This window comes from Gasterosteus aculeatus, chromosome Y (genome assembly GCF_964276395.1).
Source record: "Gasterosteus aculeatus chromosome Y, fGasAcu3.hap1.1, whole genome shotgun sequence".
Classification (NCBI taxonomy): domain Eukaryota; kingdom Metazoa; phylum Chordata; class Actinopteri; order Perciformes; family Gasterosteidae; genus Gasterosteus; species Gasterosteus aculeatus.
Window position 1 is genome coordinate 5,640,923 of NC_135709.1, and position 26,130 is coordinate 5,667,052.

Sequence of the window (26,130 nt, forward strand, 5' to 3'; positions counted from 1 at the left end):
CTAACAGATTGGTGTCAGAAGATCTTAGTGATCTTGAAGGCTTATGTAGTGGAAGCATATCAGTGATATACGTTGGCCCTAAACCATGTAGTGATTTATATGTGAGCAGTAGGATTTTGAAATTACTTCTCTGACATACTGGGAGCCAATGTAAGGATTTAAGAATTGGTGTAATGTGCTCACATTTTTTGGTCTTTGTTAGAACTCTAGCAGCAGCGTTCTGAACAAGCTGGAGCTGCCTGACAGAGTCCTGCAAGGAGACCATTACAATAGTCTAGCCTACTAGTTATAACAGCATGTACAAGTGTTTCTAAGTCTTGAGCTGACATGAGCCCTCTAAGTCGTGCTACATTTTTGAGGTGGTAGTAGGCCGATTTTGTTACTGATTTGATGTGACTCTCCAAGTGTAAATCTGAATCCATAATAACCCCCAGATTTCTGGCTTTTTTATGTTTTCAGGGACAGAGAGTGAAGGTGTTGGGTTACTTTAAACCTTTCTTTTTTAGCACCAAATACAATGATCTCAGTTTTGTCTTCATTTAGTTGTAGGAAATTTTGACACATCCAGTCTTTGATTTGCTCAATGCACTGGCACAGAAGATCTATGGGGCGATAGTCGTTTGGCGATAGCGCTACATAGATTTGGGTGTCATCAGCATAGCAATGGTGGTCAATTTTATTTTTTTGCATGATTTGTCCTAGTGGGAGCATGTAGATGTTGAATAAAGTCGGCCCTAAGATCGAACCTTGGGGGACTCCACACGTTACGTCGGTTGTTTCTGATACGAAGTCACCAATGGAAACAAAATAGTTCCTGTCTTCTAGATATGACCTGAACCAGCTTAAGACTGTGCCTGAGAGCCCCACCCAGTTTTCCAACCTGTCCAAAAGTATTGAGTGGTTGACAGTATCAAATGCAGCACTGAGGTCTATTGAAGTTTTGCCAGAGTCTGTGTTAAGACGGATGTCATTTACAACTTTAATAAGGGCCGTCTCGGTGCTATGAAGAGGTCGAAATCCTGACTGGAAATTGTCGTGGCAGCCAGTTGAAGCCAGGAAGTGATTAAGTTGTTGTAGCACAACTTTCTCAATTATTTTACTTATGAAAGGTAGATTTGAAATTGGTCTGTAGTTGTTGATAATAGAAGCATCTAGGCTCTGCTTTTTTAGGAGAGGTTTAATAACTGCAGTTTTGAAAGCTTTTGGGAAATGGCCTGTCTGAATAGAGTTATTAACTATTTGCAATACGTCTGTTGCTAGGCAGTCAAAAACATTCTTAAAGAAGTTGGTAGGTAGAGCATCAAGACAGCAGGTGGATGGTTTTAAATTTGTCACCGTTTCCACTAGAGTTTGAGAGTCTATGGCATTAAAGCTTGTCATCATTGCTGTGTTACTTTTGCCTAAATAGGGTGTTGATCCAACATTTTTGTTTGAGATATTAATGGCGCGTCTGATGCCTTCAATTTTATCAGTATAATAAGAACGCAAACCTGGGAGAATATGGGAGAACCTTTCAATACAACACAAAGATATTCGAATGATGGAAAATCACTAAGTGACATCTGTTTCCCCTGAAATATATTTTTAAATATAGCAGCAACCCCTCCACCTCTTTTTCCAGATCTACATACATCAATAGTTATAGTTGGGGGGTGCTGCCTCAATCAGAATGTTTGCACTGTTATTTTGTTCTAGCGATATTTCAGTTAAAAACATAAAATCAAGTTTAGAAGTGGTAATAAAATCATTGACTAAAAACAATTTGTTATTAAGAGACCTAACATTAAGCAGAGCCATCCTGATGGTGTTATTCACAGGCTTTGGAGTTGACTTTGAGCTGGAGAGAATAGGAATGAGATTTGTTAGATTAGCAGTGTGTCTAAGTTTTGCATAAACATATGCTGACCTTTATGCTCTGCATCTATCGATTGAGTAAGTTACATTCATATATGTTACCCGTTTACATGTCATGGCAAAACACTCAACCTCAGTGACACAAGGGTACATCTGATGATACATTGTCAACATTGCATGTATGTCAGACTCATCCAAGATTATCTGGTGGAATGGAGAAAGAGGCACCACTGTACAGTTTTCTAGGGAAAGTCGAGACCAAAACACTGCTTTACATAAAGCATATCATCTGTTTCAAAGTTCCAACCATTTGTCTTCCAAAAATACTGGGCCTTCCGTATAACAATAACCTCGTATGTGATTGGAGGACCCTTAGACTCCTCCTCGTCCAATCACGTGTGAGGTCATAGGCATGACTCAGACAGCAGTACTTGCAAGACGAGCATACACACAGACACGTGTGTGTTACTATATTCAGAAGAACTGTATCTCCAGTTCCTTAGTTTGGTTTTTGCTGGTTTGTGAATAATGGCTGGACGACGTCTCGCGTTCAACTCGCCTTCAACTCCTCTCCGCGGTCACCAACTTTCGGCCAGTCCGCAGACAGACGAGAAGAAGCTGCTGAAAGCTCTCAGTGGATCGTCTCGTCAACTCCAACAACAAACTGCCGATATCAACGAGCGGTTCGCTCCACTGGAGCGTTCGGGACTCTCCAGGTTTCTGTCCATAGAGGAGAGGTTGGCGGCTCTGGAGGAACCGACTCAAAGAAGAGGAGACGGTCGCACAATCCCAAGATAGCGGTAAGAATATGTTCAATGACTGCAAGCTAAGCTAAAAGTAGCGTAGCCTACAACGAAAGCTAAGAGTAGCCTAGTAGCCTTACAAGTGAGCAGAAACAGCTTTATTAAAGTCTTTGCCGTGTCGTTTACAGGAAGCGGTGCGCCGTCTTCACAACTCCGAGACGAACTACAGGCGCCACGAACCGGAGCAAGGGTAAGATTTAAAGAATATGCTTTCATTCTGCGGTATAAGGAAATATATACGTATAGATACCATAGGATGGATACCGATCATAACTGTACATTTTGTTTTCACAGACTAATCTCGCCTCATAATGAGGCGGTGACCTCGTATTTGCTCCGGGAAAGGTCCAGATTTAGACCTGTTTACTGTTTCTTCTTCCTTGTTAAATGTTACTGTGACTTGCGTTTGATTTTTTAAAATTCATATCACACTCAGTTAATTGTTTTCCAGCCGCCTGTGAGACGTATTGTGAGACGGTGCGCAGGAGCTTCAGGTTTTCCCAGCCGGAACACTCATTGCGGGCGGAAGCTGCGAAGGATTCAGCGCGGAGTCGAGCGAGAAGAAAGAGGGTCAGAGTTTATTTGCTGACTTGTTTCAGGTGCATTGATAGATGTGTTGTGTCCGTACGCATCGCACAGTACTGATTCATTGTTGTTTTTACAGCTGCTGGAATCGAGACAAAGTGTGCTGGCTGATGACGAGGTGGAACTCTGGATATCCGCCACCGTAGAGCTCACGTCGGACGGAGGGGACGGCGTTGTTGCCGGGGTCTCGGGGTGGATTGTACGGTCGCCCCGCACACTAGGCGCCTGCACAACAGACCTGCATCGGAAAACACGCCGCCAGTGACGGTCTACAACCCCGAGGAGGCAAACGGACAGTTTACTGAGCTGTAGTTTTTAAACCGGCGTTACCCAAGTGTGGGCAGATCCTCACTTTGTATGTAGTTGTTGTTTGTGTGTTGTTAATAAAGCTCTTTCTTTGCATAAACATGTGGCAAATGTTCATTTTCTCTATAAATTCATTGATGTCCTGGTTGGTATCCTAATAATAGTGTAGTAGCCTACATAGGATAACAATGAAATTAATATACAGCGTAATATGAATATATAAATATATAAATAAAATGAGGCGGGTGACCAATAGCGACAGATCTGCCAACCAATCACGAGTGATGGAAAGTTGTGGTTTCATCCAATCATGAACAAGGAAACTCAAGCCTGGTCTGCCCAGGTGTGGTTTTGCTGCCAATCACGAGTGATTTTACTTTTGAAAGTTGTGGTTTCATCCAATAAGGAGTAAGGATATTCAAGCCCGCTCGGCTCAGCTCTCCACCTACGTCATGGTTCGTTTCCGACAATTTGTGGCACAGACAAACGCGACGTGCGCGGGTTGCAAATTGTCGGAAACTGTCGGAAATTAGGGAGATTTCTGGGCGTTTACGGGGACGAAAATCTCACTTTTCATGCAGTGTGAGCTCTCGCGGCCCACCTGCAGTACCTTCGCGGCCCACACTTTGGGAATCGCTGATGTTGAGTTAACATTTAACATTGCAGTGCATCAACCACGGCCGGGTTGTGATGCTCGGACCATGGTGCAGACTAACTGCGGTGGCCGGACGGGATGTTATGTATGTTATATGTTGTACACTGTTTTCTGAGAGTGTGCGGGCGCACCGGGGCTTTGACAAGATGTGGGAGGCGACCACTCGGCTCATCGTAGCGCCCTCCACCCCCCTTTTTTTCTCCCAACCTGCATCATCATCATCATCATCATCGTCGTCCGCAGCAAGATTCATACTCACCACATACGCTTCCTGGGTGGGAGACAGTGTTCTTTGTTGGAGGCGGTCACCCCCAGAGCCAGCTGCATAACAGTAATGTATTTCTGGTAATTCACCATGGTACTGTCCACCGCTACTAAAAATCCAACCCAAAGAAAAGCACAGATGATCATATATTTCTTTATTCCCTGGCCGCTGCGTCTTCCGCGCTCAGCATTACAGCGCCATTCCCGGCACCGAAGGACCGACAGAGGAAACAGTCCCCGAGGAGCAGACCGCGAGGACCCATGACACTCTGCTCTAGCGCCGATCCATCCGGTTTGCATACGTCTCTTTCTTGTGTTTCGCTTCTGTTTCTTTTTTTAATACGGTCAGGATTCGGACATTGTCGCCTTCCTCCTTGCCTTCTTTCCTCCTTCCTCCTATCCAGGGCTCGAAACACTGTTAAAAAACGCTGCAGCGTCCAGGCGTCCGTGTGTGCGCGTGAGGTAGGGGGGAGAGAGAGAGTGTGTGTGTACTCTAGAGGGGAGCGACTGGGAGGAGGAGGGACCGATTAATTTGGACGGGGCTCGGTTGTAGCATCTGTTTAGGACGTCTACAGTTTGTCTATAGTTACTTCTTAAATGGCCCCAGCGAGCATTTTTTGGTTGAAAAGACATCTATGGCCAGACGTTGGAAAGACATTGCAAAATGGTTTAACTAAACAAATGGGGACGTTGTTTCCTCTTAAACCTCTAAAATAATGATATAGCACAACGTAGACAATAAAACAATACCCTATAAAAAAATAACGTTGAACTGTCAAAACATTAGACGTCTTTTTAACATTTTTTACAACGTCCACATTTGTTTAGTTTACCACCGATATCAAAAAATCACGTTGAAAACGGATGTAAACGTGAACGTCTTTTCAACGTTTACGGATAGAAGTTGAAAAAACATTCACTTTTAAACCATTTTGCAACGTCTTTTCAACGTATGGGTTTTGTCGGGAGGGGGGTTGTTGTGACTTTATGCTACATATATAATCACTGTTATAGTCGTATACTATACGTGGGTTATCTAATTCGGTACAAATGCACGGAGACGAGGATGCAGTACAAGTTAGGTAATTTACTGGGGCTCAAATCAAACAACTGTCAGGCGTGAACAAACAATCACAGAACTCCGTCGTAGTGACAGTCAAACACAATCAAGCACCGAGTGCTAGATCCAATACACCACAGGGGTTCTCAGACAACCTTTTCATAGTTCACGGGAGAAAAATAGTGTATTTTACATAATGTTGAGACTTATTTTTGAAGGTTGTAGGAGCCAAATGTTTACGTCAATTGTCTATTTTATTCTGTACACTGGGTGGCGCTGTTCTTGGGTCCTGTGCAGGGGCGGACTTACCATTAGGCGAAACTAGGAGGTTGCCTAGGGCCCCAAGGTCCTGAGGGGCCCCGTAAAAATCCTCATACACTTCTGGTTGATAAAGTTATTACTTATTTAGGCATATTAATTATATTTATGATTAAAATTCTCTCGCTAAAATGCCAGCGGAATGCGTATAGTATTATGTGTGTGCCGGCCCCCTCTTCTGTGTCCACTACATTGGATCAGTCCATCTTTACTGCGCATGTGCAGAACGGATCCAAGAAACGGCCAAAACGAAAACCTAACGGCGCGAAGTGGCAAAAGACAGTAAGAGGAGAGTATCACATGGATGAAGCGAAGCTACCCCAGCGGTGCTGAAAGAGGAGGAAGAAGGAAGAAAACCAAACATTTACGTCAAAGTTGCAGAAAGTGACAAGTTTCTTCACTGCTCCTGCGGCAGCGGCCAGCAGCAGCAACCCACAACCTGCTCAACCGACGTGGACACCTGTTGAGGAGGCTCCGTCGTGTGCAAATGAACAAGTGAGTATCAAAACTGTCCACGGGTGATTTCGTCCTGAATGTGTAAAGTTATGCATTAAAAACATCAGAAACTATGTATGTTATTAAAAACTATCACTCTGCATTAAAAAAATGATCCCTCAGTGTTATAACTTCATATTAATATAGTTTTAATGCGTGTTATCATTTACTGCTGTAGATATTTAAGATTGAGCTAATTTTGAATGAATTCATGTACTGAGTTTTTACTTTAAAAGTCACCCCACAAAGGAAGACCCTTTCAGTTTATCACAAATATTAGCATTAAATCGGATTTAATTTGGAGGATACATGGTTTTCACGAGGCAGGAAAGGTTTGAAATATGTAACCAGCCATTTCATTTAATGTACTGTAGTGGAGTTTAAAGTACAGTGTTTGCCTCTGAGATACAGCAGAGCAGACAAAATGAAGTTGCATGAATTCCTCAAATGTCTACATTAGTAAATATACTGTACATTTCACCACTTAGGAAAAGCCTTATGCTGTGTTTTGTATTTGTTTTCAGAATGAGACAGGGATGGGCTGTGAGAGCTCTCCAGCATCATCCACTGTACATCTAAAATGATCCAGCACTCTGGCCAAAACAGCTGTCAGATAGTGCGCGCTGCTCAATAGTGGAGAGAGGACCACTTCAGGTGAAGGACAGGATCTTCCCGAGGAATGAAGACGGGCACAGAATTACCAGCAGCAACTACATGCAGATGAAAAATGGAGAACAGATATGCAGATCATGGCTTGTTTACAGTGAAAAGAAGGACTGTGTTATTTGTTTTTGCTGCCGCCTATTTGGAAACAGAGAAACGAGCAATCAGCTGAGTGAGGATGGATTTAATGATTGGAAAAATATTTCATCCCGCCTGAGACAGCATGAAAAGTCTGCTAAGCACATTGCAAATATGGATGCTTGGCGCAACCTATTGCAGAAAGTACAGACACAGACGGCTATCGATCAGATGAACCAAAATCTTCTCATTTCATTTATACGGGTTATCTAATTCGATACAAATGCAGAGAGACGATATGTCATTTCAGAGGGCCCCATGCCTGCCTTTGCCTTGGGCCCCAAATTTCTTAAATCCGCCACTGGTCCTGTGTGCACCTATATAATTGATTAGGTAACAATTGATATCAGGTGTTGGACCCGGAGAGCGAAAGGGTTTTGATGGCTGTCGCGACACGAGAGAGTTGGTTCCATTGGGAACAGAAATTATATGGGAGAAATAAAACAAAGATCAACAACACTCAGAACGTGTCGTGGATTATGTCTGCAAGTAGGAGAACGCAGGGGTGATTAAGGCTGGAAGAACTGCGCGTCATACAGACTAATCCGGGGTAATCCAGCACCACAGTAGCCCAGGTAAAGGGACCAGGCTCCTTTAACATTAGTCAAAACCCAGCTGCTCCAGTTGGAACTTCGTGGGAGAAACTTCGGCACGTTTGGAAAGTAACGGAGGAGAGCTGCCGCGAGCTGTTTGGATTTTTGGCAAGTTTGGAGGATGCAGCTACGTCACTGATACTACCGCAGTAAATCATCGGACCCAGACCAACGCACGGCGCCTGACGCGACGAGGTATGGGTAGTAGGACCTCTCAGACTACTACCATGCTGAATTTAAAGGATTTTTACTCTACAGTTTTGGAGATTTCTGCAAAGTAAAAGCCCTATTTCTGCTTGTTCAAAAATACCATTTCTCAAAGTTTGAACTGCAATAAAAACAGATTGATCAATGGTTCCAGACCAAGACCAATGCAGGTGTGTTAAGGACTTCTCTGAATACTAGCATTTGAAGCATTTTTACTGTACAGTTTTGGAGATTTCTGCAAAGTAAAAGCCCTACTTTTGCTTGTTCAAAAAGACAGTTTCTCCATGTTTGGACTGCCATAAAAAGAAATTTCTCAATTGGTCCAGGCCAAGACCAATGCACGTGTGTTAGGGACCTCTCTGACTACTACCATGCTGAATTTGAGGATTTGTACTGTACAGTTTTGGAGATTTCTGCAAAGTAAAGCCCTATTTCTGCAAGTTCAAAAATACCATTTCTCCAAGTTTGAACTGCAATAAAAACAGTGCATAGAGAAGTATCAAAAGACAACCTGAGCATCATTTTTTTAATTGTTAGTTCAATTCAATTTTAAATGAATTTGAGTTGTCTCACTTCATGCCGATTCGTCATAGACCACCACCACATTTGAGTTTCTTTTATTGATTGGACCACAATTAGTAAATTAAATGATAAATATGACTGAATGTAATTTATGTATTTCTTCATAAAAGCTTAAATTTCATCAGTACCTCCACTTTTTGGCTGCATGTTTGGAGTCTTCGAGCTCTGTCGATGTGGGAATTGGGTCAACCAAATAAACGGTACTTTGTGCAGCACTGATGTACTGAAAATAGAAGAAATACATAAGTTGAGAACAGTGTTAATTTTGGCAGCTATTTTTGATTTAGTCTTAGTCTTTAGACGAAAAATGCATATTAGTTTTAGTCACATTTAGTCATTTTAATCCTTCTTAGTTTTAGTTTAGTTTTCGTCGACAAAAACTCAAAAAATTTTAGTCTAGTTTTAGTCGACAAAAACTAGACTAAAATGTAATTAGTTTTAGTCCCATTTTATTTATTTATTTTCTCTCTTGTGTCCTGCGGGTTTTCCTCCACCTGCTCTGTGCCGCCATGTCCTTCACCTGCACTGCGCAGTTCTATCAAAAGGATCCACCTGTCACCTGAGTGTTGCGCCCTCAGCGCAAGATTATTGACTGAAAGGGAAGAACGTGTTGAGAAGCGTTCACGATCAGTACACCAGTTTTACCACTAGGCGGCAACAGCGCGCTACGAGTGGTGGCGGCTCTATCTAAGACAGCGCCCGGAACTGGATTAAGCCAGTTCTCAGCAGGAGAAAAAGCTACGGTTGGCGCTGTTGTCCTGACGAGTGTGTTTTCATGTTTTGCAGGTGAGCTGGTGTCAGTAGTAATTAGATGTGTGTATGAACCTAAAATAACATGTTATGTGTCGTAGAATGTGAGCTTTGATGCGACAATGGGTTTAAAATAGGTTCTCTGTATGTTAGCTAACCAGCTTGTGTTCCAGTGTGATTAACGTTAGCTCATAGTATTTCCCTCGGCGTTCGGTCACGTGACCACAGAGGGTATTGTTTTACAGACCGATCAAATACGGGATTAAGCCAGTTCTCAGCAGGAGAAAAACCTACGGTTGGCACTGTTGTCCTGACGAGTGTGTTTTCATGTTTTGCAGTGACCTTCACGAATAAATAAATGTGGATCAAGGAAAATACCACGTGCAGTCTTTGAGGGTGTTACATGTGCACGCCTCTATGTTGCTTTGTAACGAGCGTACGGTGGCCGAGACGGTTTAACAGCGTCTTCTCACGACGTGGCGTGTGAACTATTGTTGAAATGCCTGAGGCTTCAGAACCTGCAATGAGTTTATTATGTTAGACGTGTTAAAAGCCTCGAGCTGTTAAACGGGTCTTCGTGTTTCTGTGAAGCACCGCGGCTTCAGCCTGCTAACAGTCAGCTAAACAGAGACAGCTGAGCTAAACTAACGAAGCCACGTTCAAACTCGCCGAAGCGTAAAATAGTCGTCGCGGTCCGTAGTCGGTGCACAAGAACCACCGCTGCGCGCGTTCTGGGTTCGTGGATGACGTCATCATGACGCGTTAATATCCGCCGTACTTTGCCTGTCAGCTGCGTGAGAATTTAGGGGGGAAAAGTATTGTGACTTCGTCAACCACCAACATGTTTGTCTCGTTAGTTAGAATAGATTTAGTCATAGTTTTTATTTTTTAAGATAGTTTTTGTCACGTCTTAGTCTCGTCTTAGTCATGGAAAAAAAGGTTGTTAACGAAAATTTTTAATCATAGTTTTCGTCGACGAAATTAACACTGGTTGAGAAAGATATTTATGACATCCCCAAAGAAAGGAAGACCATAACAATAAATGTAGTCACTACTAACCAGAAACTTCCAGTGTGTATTTTGTATGTTTACAAAAGACACAATTGCTTCATAGTCGTCAAAGTTGTTCTGTAACACGTTCAAAAAATACATATACATTTTTTCTTATGGTTAAAAAGGTTGATCTAATAAACTGAATCTGCTTCATTGAAATTAACACAGTAATAGACAAGTAAACAGCTAACATATAAACAGCTATCAAACCTTTGATTGGCTCACTGGCAGATTCGCAAGTTACCTTTGACAAACTGTTCCTCTCGACCAGATCTCTCTTCCCAAAGAGCATCATACCGGTCGTGGTAGAATAGAACTCCCCAAATGTAGCTCATTCAGAGTCTGATGCAAGAGACACTTGATGACCTTAAGAGATTGAGAGTCTATTAAACACCATTAATAAAAGTCACGTTTTAGAGAATCTCAATTGAATGGCTTACTATACGTTTGTTGTTTAAAGAGTAGATTAACAAAATAGTCTGTCACAGGTTTAGAAGTTCACAAGTTTGGAATTACATTTTCAAAAGTACTGTATTACTTGATCAAATGGATCAAATTTCAATACATTGAAACAGCCACCTAATCGTCAATAATTTGAAGAAATCAACAATCCATCTGGTCCTGTTTGTGCCCCTTCCATCTGGCAGGAGGCTGAGGTCCATCAGGACTAAGACCTCCCGCCACACGAACAGTTTCTTCCCGTCGGCAGTCGGGCTCATCAACAGAGCCCGGTCCCCCACTGACTGACTATAACATTCCACCGGTCACTCCCCCTCATACTGCACATGCCACTTTAACTGCAATTCATCACTTTGTCACTTGTCACTTTGTCTCTTGTCTGTTACTTGTTCGTTGCACTTTATGCTTAATATTTTTCTTTTTAACTTTTTAATATTTAACATTTTTTAACTTTATTCCCTTTTATACTAACCCATAGCCTTAGCCTTATTCTACTAACCCATTGCATTAGCATTTCATTCCACTTTATTTTATTACTTGTGCACTGTTGTCTTGTCTGTCTACTGTCGCGCACTAACCGCCAAGACAAATTCCTTGTATGTTTGACATATTTTGGCTAATAAATGTTTCTTGATTCCTGATTTATAGTGGTCAATGAAAGCAGCATGAAAAGGGTAAATTTGTAGTGGAGCCATTTGTTTGCCTTATTGTTTTGTTTTTCTGATGTTTTCATCTGTTCTACTTTACAACTACATGCATACCTCGCCTGCAAGCCAGTTGTGAGGTTGAAGTGTTCGTAGCTCACTGTGGTGAATGATGAAGCTGTTTCCTCTTATCTGCGAGGGTATGACAGACACAACCACTTCGGTGTCACTTTTTTTCCACAGTTCCATGAGCTGAGGGTCATACAAGTAATGTTATTTTTAGATAAATACAGAATACTAAACACATTATGACATAAACATGGGAAACAACATTTAAATGATTTTTGAGGTGATCATTCAATCACTCCTTCCAAACCTGAACATGTTTTTCTCAATATTTTACAATTTGTGTCCTTGCTGTTTATATTTACAATCCGTACCTTGGTTAGATTTACTAATACACTTAGAATTTAATGTTAATTCATTTTCTTAAACACAGATCCTTTATTGATCCTGGGTTAATTTTTTTCATAATCGATAAATTAATTGCATTGGATGTATTGCTCAAAACATGAATAACTTCACCAGTGATGTAGCATCGACTGTGCTTTCCTGTGCGTCCTTATCGTCCTCTGTTGTGTTCTAGATATAGAAATTGCAGTAAAGCTTTTAATCATTTATTGTCATACTAATGACATTGTCCAATATGTATTGGAAATTGTATTTTATGTAAATTCCATAAATCATGCAAGTGTATTACGAACAAAATGCAACAATAGTTTTCTGCTTTATAGGTCTACACATAAGTGTTCTGGTCAAGCTTTTGTGTAATCATGCCATAACGATTACCTGAGAAGGCGCATGATCTTGAGAGCTTATTGACACCCCTTTAACAGCCTTGTCCTGAATGTCAGTATTATTATGTGTAGGGGTGCAACGGATCAAAAAACTCACTGTTCGGATCGTTTCTCGGATCAGAGTCACGGATCGGATCATTTTTCGGATCAGCAAAAAAAAAAAGACAAGACAAATAAACAAAAGTTTTGTCTTTTTGTTTATTAAGACTTTTAAATTATTCAATTAAAATACAGTATATAAAATCAACTTAAAGTGCACAAGGCATAGTATCTTCTTTTTAACATAATTATTGAAAAACAACAAAGTGCAACATAAAAGGCATATCTCCTTCCTTTAAACATGGACCAATGACCACCATTAATAAAAAACAACTTAAAGTGCAACATAAGGCACATCATCTTCCTTAAAACATGGATAGTGAAATAAAGCCTATGTCCACAATCACATCATCACAGAAGAATAAAAGAAAGAAAGAAAGCAAAGCATACCTGAGTTTATAATTTCAAATTATTTTTCAAAAAGACAAGGATGTCTACATTGTCTGGGGAGAGTGTGGACCTCTTTGCAGTCACTATGTCCCCTGCTGTTGAGAACACTCTCGGAAGGAACTGAAGAGCCTGGCACAGCGAGATAGCATCTTGCCATCTTGGCAATATGAGGGTATTTACACTTATTGCTTTTCCATCATGTCAGTGGATCACCATCCACTGTAATTTGTATAGTACAAATTGTACTGTATAGTATAGTAATGCTGCTTGCTACCAGGTAGCCACCTCCTCTTTGATGATGTCAGCAGGAGTCATGCTGTCCATGTCTTTGCTGGCAAAGGTCTCTCCTAAAAGCTCTGCCATCGCTGACTTCTTTTGTGGAGGAGATGTGTCCAAGTTTGCTCCCGTTGGCTCTGCAGCTTGACCCTGCAGAAAAAAATTAGTTGATTAATTAAACCTATTATTTATTTTCATGTTTCATAGACATGAAAAATGTGGCAATAACATTTAATAAAAGCCATTATTACTGAAAATAAAAAAAATATTTAGATTTAAATGTATAATTTTTAAATAATATAATTTTTCTTTACCTCATCACAGTCTTCAGTGCCCAGACTGCTCACAATCTCAGTGGTGAAGTCACTGTATGTCCTCTGGCGTAGGGCAGGGTCCATGTGAGACAGGGACCTGAACCTCCGATCCAGGGCAGTAGATCTGTGAAGGTAGTCCTGTAGAGTAGGGGGTGAAGTGTATCTGGCCTGCAGGTCCTCTCTAATGGCAGTCTTGACATCTCGAGTGATGGTGCGGTCTTCCACACTTGGAGCCATGGATTGTAGAATCCTTGTTTTCAGATCATTGACACAGATGGTGAAGTTTCAATGCTCAGCAGAGATGTAACAGTTTTGAGTGGTTTAAGCACCTGGAGGACCTCATTTGCCACTCTCATGTCATCATCAGACAGGGTGATGATGTCTTTGACATTTTTCTTCAGGGTCTTCTTGGTCATTGCAGAGTATATAGCTGCCTGCTGCTCCAGATAACGCTCCAACATATCATAAGTGGAGTTCCACCTTGTTGGGACATCATGTATGAGCTTATGAGTGCCTTCTGTGATGCCAAATTCACTACATGTGCCAAGCACCCAATCTGTGGGCCCAGTCCTGCCTCATTCACTGCATTTATTTGATTTTTGGCATTATCAGTTGTGACTGGGATATTACTAGTACTGGGCCTCTTTATCTTCCATTCCTCCACTGCTTGTGTCAGAACCTGCGCAAGACGAGTGCTTGTGTGACTCGTAGAGGGGGCGTGTCTGCAGCACCGGAGTTCTCATCTCCCAGTCTGCTGTGATGAAGTGAGCGGTTATCGTCACATTGATCTCCGTTCCCCTGGACGTTCACCCGTCTGTCGTGAGCGCAACAGAGGATGCTCGGGATAGTTCATCCACAACTTTTTTCTTCTCCTGCTCATAAAGATCTGGCACAATCTTTTCGCTGAAGTGGGTGCGCGACGGGATGTCGTAATGTGGCTCAAGCACTTTCAGCATGTGTTTAAAGCCCTCGTTTTGCACAACCGAATATGGCCTCATGTCTGCACCTATAAACACACCGATAGCGCTTGTGATGGCTTTAGCCCGGTCTGATTGTGCAGCAAGGGGCTGCTTAAAGGCCGCGGTAATAAGCGGTTGTTGAGCAGCTTTAGTTTTCACTCTTGTCAGTGAAACACCGGGGTCATGTCACGGTTTTATCCACTAACCTCTTTCCTTCATCATTATATTTGACAGGGAAGCCAAAATGCTCCCATACAGGGGATTTAAATGACGCAGGGCGTTCAAGCTCCTCCATTCCTCCGCTCGCCATGACCACACTGCGTGTGGACTGAACATGCGCACAACTTTTTTTTTTTTCAGAAATCAATCCGCGGATCACTTGTGTGCCGAACCGAAGATTTTGATCCGAAAGGATCACGGATCAATGATGATCCGTTGCACCACTAATTTTGTGTGGTTTGAGCTTTTTCGTGCGATGTTGATATGTGTGCTCAAAATGAACAATATGTAAAGCAAACATGTTATCTATTACATTTTATGTTAATTACACATATTGAAAAACAATTATCTATAAAAAAAAACTTTACCTGTTTGTTGTGCTTTTTGAAAGCAAATGGCTTGGTTAGGGGTGACACACTCGCTTGTTCTGCTTTCTTTGCTTCCACCGCTCAACATCAACCAGATGTGGCTACAGTAAATCAAAAGAGTAATACGATTAAATACATTTTGTGGGGAAATCCATCTAAGCAATTTAACAACAACCGTAATGGTTAAAAAAAATTCTGTTTCTCAGTGTGCAATGCTAGGTTAACCGCAAAAAAATATTCATCAATACAACCAACTAAATATTTCATGTCAAATTTAAAATGTTTACCTTCTTCTTTTCCTTCCTGTTACGGACCCCTCGATAAGGTGACGGCTCGTTCAGCCGAGGGGTCAGCCACATAAAGAAACGCGATAGGCAGGAAGCGATGCAAAGTTCTTTTTATAGTTTTCCAACCTCCAGCCTCTCCGTTTTACACATTAATATATCACAATAGTAGCTCGAACACAAAACACTGGTCTCCTGGTGTTGAGGCCGGGGCCTGGCGCTCTCGCAGGTCTCCTCCTTTTTCCGGCGCTCAGTCGCTCTCCCCTCTATATGCTCAGCCTGAGCCATCACCGCAACCGCTCTCAGGTGCGCAGGGGCGGAGCCTGCACTCAGAAGGGCCAAACCAATTAATAATCACAAAAACAAACTCAGAAGGCTGTGGCCGTAACACTTCCCCCCCTAGAGGAAGAATCATTTTTTTTTTTTTTTCTTTTCCTCCTTCCTTAGAGGGAAAAAGAAAAACTGATTCTGCATGGGTTCATACAGAAAATCCTGTTCCTAAATTAATCCGCGAGACAACGCATCTGCAACTACGTTGTCAGAGCCTCTTTTATGACGGATCTCAAGATTGTACGGCTGAACCATTAAGGCCCAACGCATGAGTCGTTGATTTTGGTTATACATTTTGCTCAGAAAAACAAGTGGATTATGATCTGTATAAACAACGACAGGAGACGCACTAGCCCCCACGTAAACGTTAAACTGTTGTAATGCTAGCAACAGAGCTAAGGTCTCTTTTTCAATGGTTGAATAATTCAACTGATGACTGTTGAACTTAGCTGAGAAGTATGATACGGGGTGGCCTAGGTTGTCAGCACCCTCCTGGAGAAGGACAGCTCCCACTCCAACCGCGCTGGCGTCCACCTCCAGCTGGAACGGACGAGTCAGGTCTGGGGCGGACAGCACCGGTGCACTGCAAAGGAGAGATTTTGCCGACAGGAATGCCTGCTCGCATTCGTTAGTCCAAAGAAAACCCACTTTTGGACTACACAGTGTTGTTAACGGCGCAACAACAGTCGAGAAGTTCTTGCAAAAACAACGATAGTACCCCACCATTCCCAGGAACCTACGTAGTTCTCTCCTCGTAGTAGGTGTTGGGTAGTTGAGCACAGCAGCCACCTTTCCGTCCCGTGGTCGCACTTGACCATTTCCCACCTGCTTCCCTAGATACGTTACAGAAGCTTTTACAAATTCACATTTTTTTAGATTTAACGTTAAGGAAGCAGCGGACAATCGGCCAAACACGTCATGCAACGTTAACGTGTGTTCCTCCCACGTAGACGAGTAAACGACAACATCGTCTAAATAAACAGTACAGTTAGGAACCCCCCCTAAGACTGTGGACATTAACCGCTGAAATGTTGCGGGCGCGTTTCGGAGACCGAAGGCCATACGCGTATACTGCAGAAAAGCGTCGGGGGTTACAAACGCAGAGATTTTAGAAGCCCGCTCGGTGAGGGGCACCTGCCAATAACCTTTCAATAGGTCCAATTTGGTGATGTAGTTTGCACCCCCAAGACTATCCACACAATCGTCCACACGTGGTAAGGGAAAAGCATCCGCCACGGTGACGGAATTGACCTTTCGGAAATCGGTACAAAAACGAAGGGACCCATCAGCCTTCGGCACCAGAATGCACGGCGAGCTCCAGGGGCTACTGCTCGGAACAGCGAACCCATTCTCTAGTAAATATTGCACCTCAGCTTTCATTGCCTCTCTCTTAGTTAATGGACAGCGGTAAGCATGTTGCTTGAAAGGTCCTGCACGGCCAACTTCGATGTCATGCTGGATGACATTAGTTCCGGGAGGTACGTCATTGAACAGATTTGGGAACTCCTTTATCAGGTCCATTACGTACCGTTGCTGTTCGCGAGATAAATAGGCCAGTTGAGAAGGGAGTGAAGTTAAGACTTCCGAATTTTTGAAACACCCCCCGTTTAAAACTTCCATAGAGACATGCAACCCATCATCCTCAGTGTCGGCAGGTAAAGCATAAGTTACCAATGAGACCTGCTCGGTGGGTACCTTAGCTACCGGATCGTCAGGGGTGGTCGCTTTCGGTTCAACACGACATAAATAGGGTTTCAACATATTTATGTGACATACACGTGTTTTTCGCCTCCGTTCTGGAGTGTACAAGATATAGTTAGTTTCATTCACTTACCCTTGATCACGTACGGACCCGAAAAACGGGCCGAGAGAGTGGTCCCATGAATGGGGAACAACACGAGAACTTTATCTCCAGGCAGGAAACGACGCACCACCGCTTTTGTATCAAAGCGTTTCTTCATCTTCTTTTGCGACAATGAAAGCGCTTCCTTCGCCGTATTACAGGCGTCTCGCAAACGTTCCCGAGTACGTGAGACCAACTCGAGAACGTTTGTTTTCGCGGACAAACCTCTATCGAGAAACTCTTCCTTTAGCATTTTTAAAGGACCCCGGACATCATGCCCGAACACGAGCTCAGCCGGACTGAACCCGAGAGAGTCCTGTCTTGCCTCACGCACTGCAAATAAAACTAACGGGACCCCATCATCCCATTCCTTTCCAGTCTCGGTGCAATACTTGCGAAGTGCGGATTTTAACGTCTGATGCCACCGTTCTAAAGCTCCTTGCGACTCAGGGTGGTAGGCACTTGCGACGACATGAGCCACTCCAAGAGCCTTTAAGGACGTACGGAAAACGCGAGACATAAAGTTTGAACCCTGATCGGTTTGGACCGTTTTCGGCAACCCAAAGGTGGTAAAGAATTTTGTTAGTGCCTTAGTTACCGTCTTGGCCGTGATGTTACGTAACGGGATGGCTTCCGGAAAGCGTGTCGCGACGCACATGATTGTTAACAAGTATTGGCACCCGGACTTAGCACGAGGGAGTGGACCGACACAATCAACTAGCACGCGCTCGAATGGTTCGCCGACGGCAGGAATAGGACAGAGGGGAGCCGGCGGCACAACTTGATTAGGCTTCCCATTGACCTGACAGATGTGACAGGTTTTGCAGTATTGTGCAACATCAGTTTTTAAACCTGGCCAAAAGAAATGCTGGAGCACCCGGTTATAGGTTTTAGTGATACCGAGGTGTCCGGACCAAGGATGGTCATGGGCCAGTTCTAAGACCTGTGATCGAAACTTCGAGGGCACCACAATTTGATGCACCACATTCCAATCGTCTTGCTGCCCAGGATTTAGCGATCGACTCCAGTGACGCATTAGCACCTTATCGTGCCAGTAAAACTGGTGATTACGCAGCGATATTTTCCCCTTTTCAGCACTCGCCCGACATGGAGTTAAAGATAAATCTTCTCGCTGCGCTTCAATCAGAGTTTCGCGCGAAACAAGCAAATTAGTAATGAGATCAAAGCTCCTAGCTGACCCTGGAGTCGTTTTGGGCGGCTCTGGAGGATCAGCCAGCACGTCAGTTCCCAGAATCTTGGGAAACACAGAATCGCAGAGTATATTACTTTCCTGAAGGTCATGTTTTGCTTGGGCTCGTGTCACCACGGCGCTAAACACCCCTGGCAGGTTTCTAGCAAGCACATCCGCCTGAGAGTCGTTGTGCGGGACGTCGACCACTTGCACCACCGGCATGACTTTACCCCCAGCTATATCGTTACCCATGATAAAGTCAACGCCTCTCACAGGTAGCGAGGGACGCACTGCCACCTCAAAACATCCAGACGCCAACTCAGACGAAACGTGCACCCGATGCAACGGGACAGTCACAAAACCCATTTCAATACCCTGCACCACCGTGCTGGTATTACACGCGGAATCAACACCAAAATCCAGAACATCTGCTAATATGAAGGACTGAGACCCCCCTGTATCCCGGAGAATTCTTACCGGTTTTCGATCCTCGCCCCTCTCACCTACTGAAACAAAACCGCGGAATATGAACGGCTTGAAACAGCTGTCTGGGGTCGTGGGGGACACTGCAACCGCCGGAGACAAAGTTTTCACCAACACCGAGCCTCGCGGTTGAAAAGATGAAGAATCTTGTCGTTCTTGTTTACGTTTCAACGTACGACACTCAGCCATACTATGACCCATTTTGTGACAGTAACTGCATTCTCGATTAGATTTCGGACTGGGAGGACTCCATTTACTTCTCGAGTCGGAAAGATTTTCGTTCTCCTTCACGGCGGAACCCCCAGAATCAGACGGACGCTTATAAAACACCGTTTTGTGCATTAAAGCATACTCGTCAGCTAACACCGCAGCCTGCTGAACAGTGCTGACTTTTTGTTCGTTCAGATACAATGCAGTACGTTCAGGAACACAGTTCTTAAATTCTTCGATCAGCAACAGCTCTCGCAAAGAGTTATAGTCAGTTACCTTGCACGCCTTGGTCCAGCGATCGAATAAGATGCCTTTTTCCCGAGCGAATTCAACATACGTTTGCGACGTGCCCCTTTTCGAGGTACGGAACCGTTGTCGGTAATGCTCAGGAACAAGTTCGTATGCCCGTAAAATTGCAGCTTTCACGGCTTCATACTGTACGCTTTCCTCTAACGAGAGAGATGCACATACCTCCTGCGCCTTACCTGAGAGTTTACATTGCAACATTAGTGCCCAAACCGCGTTTGGCCATCCTAAAGCTAACGCCACTCGTTCAAAAGCTTGAAAATAAGCTTCCACTTCCTTTTCCCGGAAGGGTGGAACGATCGAGATGTTTTTAGCCACGTCAAAATGTGTTGAAAACGGCGCTACCGAATCACCACCAGTACCAACTGGTTCGTCAACGCCTCCCGACGGTGATGGACCAGGCGACGTAACGGGATCACCTTCGACCAGAGATGTTTTGACAGTAGATTTCTTTGGTACCTCGGGCGCAGCCTGTAACTCCAACTCCCGCAGTCGTACTTTGGTATCAGCATCAATTCGATACATTTCGATCTGACGCTTCAAGTCATCTTGCCTTGCCTGAGCTCGGTCCTGGGTCTCCAACTGCAGCCGTGCTAAACGTAGTTTTAGACGTGCATCTGAGCGACTCCCTGTTGATTCTGTGGAAAGAGAAAGAGGCTCAAATTTAGGCATCGAGTAGGCTAAACCTTCCTCCGCACCAACCCCCACCAAGGGAGTTACTGGACCACCACGCGATACGCGTAAAGGCGAAGTTCCCGCAGCAGCTGGTGCCTCCAACTCCGCCGCTACAGTGGGACTAGACTCCATGGCCGAAAAAACACCTTTATTAACCAAGCCAGCCACTAAACAATCTTTTAACTCTGCTTTTCTTAGTGTTCTAGAAAAAGGAATCCCATAATGTTGAGCAATAAGAGACAAATCACTTTTTCGACATGTCCCTAAAACTTCAACATTTGGTTGATCTATAAATCGGCTTAACTCAAACGTTGCCATTTTTAAACAACAATATGCAGAAATAATCAGGATAATCCAACATTCTCTGGGCCTACTTACCTAACCCATAAAGCTAACTTTTCCTCTCTAGTCTTCAGAGGGTACCGATTAAGAGATCGCTCTCTCCCCCGGAGTACCTCCAAAAATAACAAACTAAAATAAGAAAGGCAAAATAATAAACAGTAAACCGTTGTCAGGACTGGCGCTAAGCACAGCCCCGCTGGCTTACTCTGTCTAACCAGAGAACGTGGATCACCCGAATTAAATTAGATCACTCGAATTCCTTAGCTACTATCCGGACACAGATATCCCGGACGAGCCCCCATTTATGTTACGGACCCCTCGATAAGGTGACGGCTCGTTCAGCCGAGGGGTCAGCCACATAAAGAAACGCGATAGGCAGGAAGCGATGCAAAGTTCTTTTTATAGTTTTCCAACCTCCAGCCTCTCCGTTTTACACATTAATATATCACAATAGTAGCTCGAACACAAAACACTGGTCTCCTGGTGTTGAGGCCGGGGCCTGGCGCTCTCGCAGGTCTCCTCCTTTTTCCGGCGCTCAGTCGCTCTCCCCTCTATATGCTCAGCCTGAGCCATCACCGCAACCGCTCTCAGGTGCGCAGGGGCGGAGCCTGCACTCAGAAGGGCCAAACCAATTAATAATCACAAAAACAAACTCAGAAGGCTGTGGCCGTAACACTTCCCCTTCAGAGAGTCACTGTACTCTCTTAGAAAGGCGTTCACTGTTGTCTTGAAGGTGTAGAAAAAGTCGTCGAGCCTAGTGAGTTGTCTCCGTTGAAAGCGGATCTTTTTCATGTCCCACTGGCTTTTCTCCATAATTCCTCGTGCTTTGTTGTCTTGCGTGTAATTCTTAAACAGAGTTAAACATGTACAACAGTTCTTCATTAACCTGAATGCGATTGATATCGGTCATATCCAGGATGGATTAATGCAATTTTAGTGGTTTTGTACCAGATTATGAGTTTATGATACCTGTGTGGGTTTACATACCGCTCTTTTGAACATCCGTGAAAGTTTGTCATACACAGGACCTGTACCGTGGCGTCCCAGGTCACCTGCAAAAAGATACATTTTTCTCTAATTTACTGAAATAGGTTAGAAAAGAAATGCCAATGGAAGCAAAAGTCATAAAATGGGACCAACCCAAGAGTAAGCCAGACCACAGAGCAGCTTGAGGTAGAAAGTACTTCAACAACTGTGGAAGAAATGTGGGACTGAAGTATGCATTGGGATCCCCAGTTTTCTCGAACTCCTGCTGCTGCAGGATATCCCCAAAATGTTCTTGAAATGGTGTTGGTCCCACATCGTTCTAGCGTTAAAAAAAGTTTATTGTTTTATTTCCTAATTCTTATATGTCAAATGTAAACTCTGTAACCACTTATGGATTGTTGTACATTCATAATTATAAGAAACATATTTCATTTTACACAATGATTAGGGTACATACCACAAAGTCCTGCTCCACAATGTTTGGGTCATTGATGTTGTCAGGATCTCCAATCCCCCCGAGTTGGTTGATGAGAAGAATCGCGGCACGTTGATCAATTAAAGTCAAAAAGTTAACATTTATTTAGAAGAAAAAAAGATTACATGAGCAATTCTCAGCAGATATCTGGCTCTAACTATTGCTTGCAAGCAGGAGGTCCAACACACCAGCACGTATCTCAGCGCTCGGTGTAATGACGTCCCCGAGCAGTAAAAACGCTGAGTTTTTATACACATGTGAAGGACATTCTCCATGCCACACTGCATGAAAAGTGGGATTTTCGGCAGTATGCGGCACTGTAAATTGTCGTGGAATTTCAGGTTTGCGGCAATTTGCGGGCAACGCCGAAAACTGCCGTAAATTGTCAGAAATTGATGTGGGCCTCCCTTGGCAGTTGTCCCCCCATGACCACCCTCCTCCTAATTCTAGGGGAGGCTTTGACATGTAAATGAAAATGCTGTGAGCTATACAAATGCAAATCAGGATCGCAGAGGGAGTTTTAGCCCAGGTGACATTTTTTTAAAAGGTAAGAAAATCTCTGGTACAAATAAATCAGGCTCAGTAGCCTAATTATAGACTCTTACATTTGAGCTTGAATTGATTTATTTAATTCAAATATGCTAGATTACTGTGTACGCCATTAGCAATGGCAAATGTTATGTAAAAAAGATACACAAAATAACTTGGTAAAATGAGCAAACAACTTTTGAATCAGAATGATGGTCTGCAGAGATCACAGTCTCCTAGAGCTCAACTACAGTGCATAGTGGCAGGACTACAGTGACCTTTTCTTTGGTCTTACTTAAATGCACAGAGGATGTATTAACTACACATCTTCTAGCAATGCGCTCAACTGGCAGAAATGATGCTGGGTATGACGTGTCTGTTCCCTGCAAGCCCCAAACTTCTATTGGCTTTCCATAAAAATGTCTGTCCGGGTGGGGATGAAGCCAGGAAACTTGTGCAAGAACATGTTTAAATGCCGTACCCTTTGACACAACATTAACAACTATAAACTGCTTTATAATGGCTGGTTGTAGTTCTGCTAGAGGGTCAAGGACGGGTTCCTCAAAACTGTTAGTGTTTCCACACCACTTAGCATGAACATATGCTGACCTTTATGCTCTGCATCTATCGATTGAGTAAGTTACATTCATATATGTTACCCGTTTAATGTCATGGCAAAACATTCAACCTCAGTGACACAAGGGTACATCTGATGATACATTGTCAACATTGCATGTATGTCAGACTCAAGATTGTCTGGTGGAATGGAGAAAGAGGCACCACTGTACAGTTTTCTAGGGAAAGTCATTCTGCTGACACCAAAACACTGATTTACATAAAGCATATCAGCTGTTTCAAAGTCCCAACCATTTGTCTTCCTAAAATACTGGTCCTTCCGTATAACAATAACCTTGTATGTGATTGGAGGACCCTTAGACTCCTCGTCCAATCACGTGTGAGGTCATAGGCATGACTGATACAGCAGTACTTGCAAGACGAGCATACAAACAGACACGTGTGTGTTACTATATTCAGAAGAACTGTATCTCCAGTTCCTTTGTTTGGTTTTTGCTGGTTCGTGAATAATGGCTGGACGACGTCTCGCCTTCAACTCGCCTTCAACTCCTCTCCGCGGTCACCAACTTTCGGCCAGTCCGCAGACAGACGAGAAGAAGCTGCTGAATGCTCTCAGTGGATCGTCTCGTCACTCCAACAACAAACTGCCGATATCAACGAGCGGTTCGCTCCACTGGAGCGTTCGGGACTCTGTGGGTTTCTGTCCATAGAGGAGAGGAACTGACTCAAACAAGAGGAGACGGGCGCACAATCCCAAGATAGCGGTAAGAATACGTTCGATGACTGCAAGCTAAGCTAAAAGTAGCATAGCCTCAAACGAAAGCTAAGAGTAGCCTAGTAGCCTTACAAGTGAGCAGAAACAGCTTTATTAAAGTGTGTTTTCTTTGCCGTGTCGTTTACAGGAAGCGGTGCGCCGTCTTCACAACTCCGAGACGAACTACAGGCGCCACGAACCAGAGCAAGGGTAAGATTTAAAGAATATGCTTTCATTCTGCGGTATAAGGAAATATATACGTATAGATACCGATTAAAACTGTACATTTTGTTTTCACAGACTAATCTCGCCTCATAATGAGGCGGTAACCTCGTATTTGCTCCGGGAAAAGTCCAGATTTAGACGACGTCATTGTGTGTAAGTAACACTGTTTACTGTTTCTCCTTCCTTGTTAAATGTTACTGTGACTTGCGTTTGATTTTTTAAAATTCATATCACACTCATTTAATTGTTTTCCAGACGCTTGTAAGACATATTTTGAGGCGGTGCGCAGGAGCTTCAGGTTTTCCAGCCGGAACACTCATTGCGGGCAGAAGCTGCGAAGGATTCAGCGCAGAGTCGAGCGAGAAGAAAGAGGGTCAGAGTTTATTTGCTGACTTTTTTCAGGTGCATTGATCGATGTGTTGTGTCCGTACGCATCGCACAGTACTGATACATTATTGTTTTTACAGCTGCTGACTGATGACGAGGTGGAACTCTGGAAATCCGCCACCGTAGAGCTCACGTCGGACGGAGGGGACGGCGTTGTTGGCGGGGTCTCGGGGTGGATTGTACGGTCGCCCCGCACATGAGGCGCCTGCACAACAGACCTGCCTCGGAAAACACGGTGCCAGTGACGGTCTACAACCCCGAGGAGGCAAACGGACAGTTTACTGAGCTGTAGTTTTTAAACCGCCTTTACCGAAGTGTGGGCAGATCCTCACTTTGTATGTAGTTGTTGTTTGTGTGTTGTTAATAAAGCTCTTTCTTTGCATAAACATGTGGCAAATGTTCATTTTCTCTATAAATTCATTGATGTCCTGGTTGGTATCCTAATAATAGTGTAGTAGCCTACATAGGATAACCATTAAATGAATATACAGCATAATAAGAATATATAAATATATATAAATAAAAGGAGGCGGGTGACCAATAGCGACAGATCTGCCAACCAATCACGAGTGACTGAAAGTTGTGGTTTCATCCAATCATGATCAAGAAAACTCGAGCCTGGTTTGCCCAGGTGTGGTTTTGCTGCCAATCACGAGTGATTTTATTTGTTAGTAAGTTGTGGTTTCATCCAGTAAGGAGTAAGGATATTCAAGCCCGCTCGGCGCGGCCACCCGCGCTTTCGCTGCATTCATATAGTAATTTGCGCCATTCGCACCTCCGCCAGCTCTCCACCTACGTCATGGTTCGTTTCCGACAATTTGTGGCACAGACAAACGCGACGTGTGCGGGTTGCAAATTGTCAGAAATTAGGGAGATTTCCGGGCGTTTACGGGGACGAAAATCTCACTTTTCATGCAGTGCCAGTTATGAGAAGCTACAAAGCAGGTTGAGATAAGAACCCAGGTGAAGCTGAGGGTAGCACACACACACACACACACACACAAGATCCTCCTCAGTGGCCGGTGCAATTCATAATTAATTGACATAGAGCAAAAAATGTGGATCCGGAACTTTCATACCGAATAAGATATAAACCAAGGCCATGAACAGAAGTCCTTTGTTTTGAAGCGTCTATGAGCTTGAGTTGACCGCCCTCCCTTCTCAGGACACAGCTGTGCAAAGCAACATTTTGTATCATGCTGCTCTTTGCACATCAGGGTCAAATACAGGACACTTGAGACACGGCTTTAGCACAAAACAATGTTATAATATATTTTAGCAGTACATGCATCTCACAATGTCCAAAGGTTTTCGTTTTTGTTAACAATTGTTGAAGATTTTGGAAATGTTTTTCAACAGTAGTGCCACTGTGGGAACTGGAGAAAACCCAAGCAGCACTGTTCAAAACTTCGTCCAAACCTTTCAGTGGTGTTGCCTGTGTCATCAGACCAGGCACATGCATGGCCAGGTGGTAGTGTCCAGAGGCACTGCAAGATTTTTTAAAATTAGAATGACAAAGACTTAACTTGTTATAGAGATCGGAAAAGTTCATTGAGAACAGAAAGTACTCACTGTTTTCGACAAAGGTCTTTTGCGTTCTTCATCACATGGCTCAAGCAGCG

General features: G+C 43.6%; 1 protein-coding gene and 3 long non-coding RNA genes across 19 annotated transcripts in view; 2 read left to right on the plus strand and 2 right to left on the minus strand.

The window, feature by feature from the left end:
- Positions 1 to 4,926, minus strand: part of LOC120812329 (tight junction protein 1-like) — a 100,378-nt gene extending 95,452 nt beyond the window's left edge. For all 16 annotated transcript variants that reach the window (XM_078097412.1, XM_078097407.1, XM_040168200.2 and 13 more), the window contains exon 1: positions 4,463 to 4,926. In XM_078097412.1, the coding sequence (XP_077953538.1) occupies positions 4,463 to 4,767 (305 nt within the window). In that variant the 5' untranslated portion in view covers positions 4,768 to 4,926. The remainder of the gene's footprint in view (positions 1 to 4,462) is intronic.
- Positions 2,786 to 3,648, plus strand: LOC144390926 (uncharacterized). Its single transcript, XR_013454751.1, has 2 exons — positions 2,786 to 3,227; positions 3,322 to 3,648. It is a non-coding gene; the product is annotated as an uncharacterized LOC144390926 (long non-coding RNA).
- Positions 4,927 to 15,292: 10,366 nt separating the features above from the next.
- On the minus strand, positions 15,293 to 17,513 carry LOC144390924 (uncharacterized). Its single transcript, XR_013454750.1, has 3 exons — positions 17,360 to 17,513; positions 16,266 to 16,358; positions 15,293 to 16,140 (listed from the first exon to the last, which is right to left on the minus strand). It is a non-coding gene; the product is annotated as an uncharacterized LOC144390924 (long non-coding RNA).
- A 3,427-nt stretch (positions 17,514 to 20,940) lies between these two features.
- On the plus strand, positions 20,941 to 24,894 carry LOC144390923 (uncharacterized). Its single transcript, XR_013454749.1, has 5 exons — positions 20,941 to 23,906; positions 24,045 to 24,106; positions 24,197 to 24,274; positions 24,377 to 24,494; positions 24,589 to 24,894. It is a non-coding gene; the product is annotated as an uncharacterized LOC144390923 (long non-coding RNA).
- Positions 24,895 to 26,130: the final 1,236 nt, after the last annotated feature.